Genomic DNA, 2,216 nt, shown 5'->3' with positions numbered 1-2,216 from the left:
ACTGGAGCCACAGTTGAGCGCATAAAGGCTCCAGGATCCTCTGGATTCTCTCAGCAGCCATACACCAAGAAATGGCGACAAGGTTAGGGAACTAGTACTAGCAAATGGGCACAGAAGAACATGGGGAACAGTGCATCAGCAAATTCCCTCGGTTCAAATTTTACAAATCAGGCACTTTGGGTATATCCAAACTAGCAGGAGTGACTGGTTTCCTCGAAGTGATCAAACCACCTGATCCTGGAACTGAACTCAGCTGGGAACATATCTTTTGAAGGGGGTTCTCGCCTCAGTTTTAATCAAACACTTTAGACAGAGCATTGGTAGCAAAGCTTAGTTTACATTCATACAACTGTAATGTACACGGAAGAATTAGAGACAATACCGCAACTTGCCAAGTTCAGAAGTTCATCTGGCAGAGTATTAGGGATGAATTTATATATGTACATGCAACAGAAATCAACATTCCACCTCTTCCTCCCAACCTGGAGGGTTTTACCCGATACTGCTGGCTGGCTTGGATTTGGATTGGAAGGACTCGGCTGTGTAGCAGGGCATCCATACTGATATAGAAGCCCGCCCAGTTTGTCAGGACTCGGACCCACAAGCAAGAACAGGTGGCACGTACACATGTGTAGGACGGGAAGAGTCTGGAAACCTGATATTGTTCTGGGTTTACCCACCTGACTCACGACATCAACAGCCTATGGTGAAACTAACCTAGCCGACTCGAGCAGTCACCGGAATGGATTGCAAGTCCTCATCAAGAGTAATCAGGAACCTCGGGAACATCGCAGTGACAAGGAAGTACAGCATCCAGTGTGACTTGTCAAGAATGACTGCAAATTTGACGATCTGACACTTCTCTTACTTAATAACATGAATAAGCACTCACAAGCTTTCGCGTCGGTGAAGGCCACAAGAGTTGCCAGAAGTCCAGCAACAGCCGTTTGCGACATGATCTGTCGGTCTCGAAAGAAGGGGTTAATGCCGATCGTGCCCTTGCCCATATGCACCAGCCCTTGCGCCACCCTGACCATGAAGAGACAATCTGGTTCCGTGTGATAGTAGCTAGCGGAGCATTAACGAACGTATTCATGACCCCAAAGACCAGGCGGCGAAGGCTCCTAGGACATGGTAGTTGAGAGCAGTCAGTACTTCAGGGTCTCTTGAGGTCGAGTATCCAAGTAAGCAATATGTCCGCGAAAAGGCTCTGTAGAGGCGTGAGTATTGAGACTGAAGACATTGCGAAACCATTACCTTGTTCTCCGGCGGTGGCCATTTTTCAATATTTCCGGGTGGACATCTCTTGGAGCCCCGGTCACCAGAGCCAAGGTATATTGGGTTGTGAACCGACATGGGTAGCCCCTGGACCACGGCAAGGTGGACATCCTTCCCAGGGGACGACGTACCTTTTTGAACCAGATCCAAATCCGTTTTTCAGCATGTCTTCGACAAGTTTCCTGGCACCACACAATGACAAATCTCTCGGAAAGTGCGTGGATCCAGCGGATGCCGCGGATGGAGTTCAAACCGGTACAGTCGATGTGGAAAATCTGCAGGGAATTCTGGATAATGTGACAGAAGTTGACTGGAAGATAAGGTGGCCAACGTAAGCGGACATCTGGGAAACATTGATGAGAGTCGGAGCGAGGAAGTTAGGCAGACGAGAGAGTTGGGGCGAAGAAATGAGGAAGTTAGATGTGGAAAATCTCCTGGGAATTCTGGATGATGCGATGGAGGTTGACTGGAAGATATGTAATGAGTAGAGCAGCGAATTAAATTTGAGAGTCGGAGTGAAGAAATGACAAGTGGGATGTGGGGATGCGACTGAGGCTGACTGGAAGATAAGGTGGCCAGACATCTGGGAAACATTGATGAGAATCGGAGCGAGGGGGTTGGGCAGACGAGATGTAATAAGTAGAGCAGTGAATTAAACTTGAGAATCAGAGCGAAGGAATGACAGGTTAGATAAGGCGGTCGATGTGCATCGTCACGACGCTTATTCAGCTCCTGGCTGATTTCGCTTTTGAAGGACTCCCAAATCCGAGAGTTGGAACGAAGAGATGCGATGGGTAGAGCGGTGAATTAAACTCGAGGAAGTGAGGCGGAAGAGATGCAACGAGTAAAGTGGGGGATGGGGAGAATCTATCAAAATAGGCGAGGGCATTGGTCAGTGCTGTCAAAAAAGCTAAATTACGTGTGCGAGCGTATGTGAG

The 2,216-nt window shown here is 48.4% G+C and overlaps 1 protein-coding gene across 1 annotated transcript; it reads right to left on the bottom strand.

The window, feature by feature from the left end:
- Positions 1-674: 674 nt before the first annotated feature.
- On the bottom strand, positions 675-1,356 carry EI90DRAFT_3285234 (uncharacterized protein; the record flags this gene model as incomplete). The annotated part of the gene is made up of 4 exons (XM_039066956.1): positions 675-836; positions 893-1,048; positions 1,085-1,124; positions 1,258-1,356. 4 exons carry the CDS (start codon positions 1,354-1,356, stop codon positions 718-720), a joined length of 414 nt encoding a protein of 137 aa, XP_038922722.1. The 3' UTR covers positions 675-717.
- Between the last annotated feature and the right edge of the window lie 860 nt (positions 1,357-2,216).

The sequence above is a fragment of the Cantharellus anzutake genome (genome assembly GCF_015039405.1).
Source record: "Cantharellus anzutake strain C23 chromosome Unknown EI90scaffold_3, whole genome shotgun sequence".
Lineage (NCBI taxonomy): Eukaryota > Fungi > Basidiomycota > Agaricomycetes > Cantharellales > Hydnaceae > Cantharellus > Cantharellus anzutake.
This window is presented reverse-complemented; position numbering and strand designations above follow the sequence as displayed.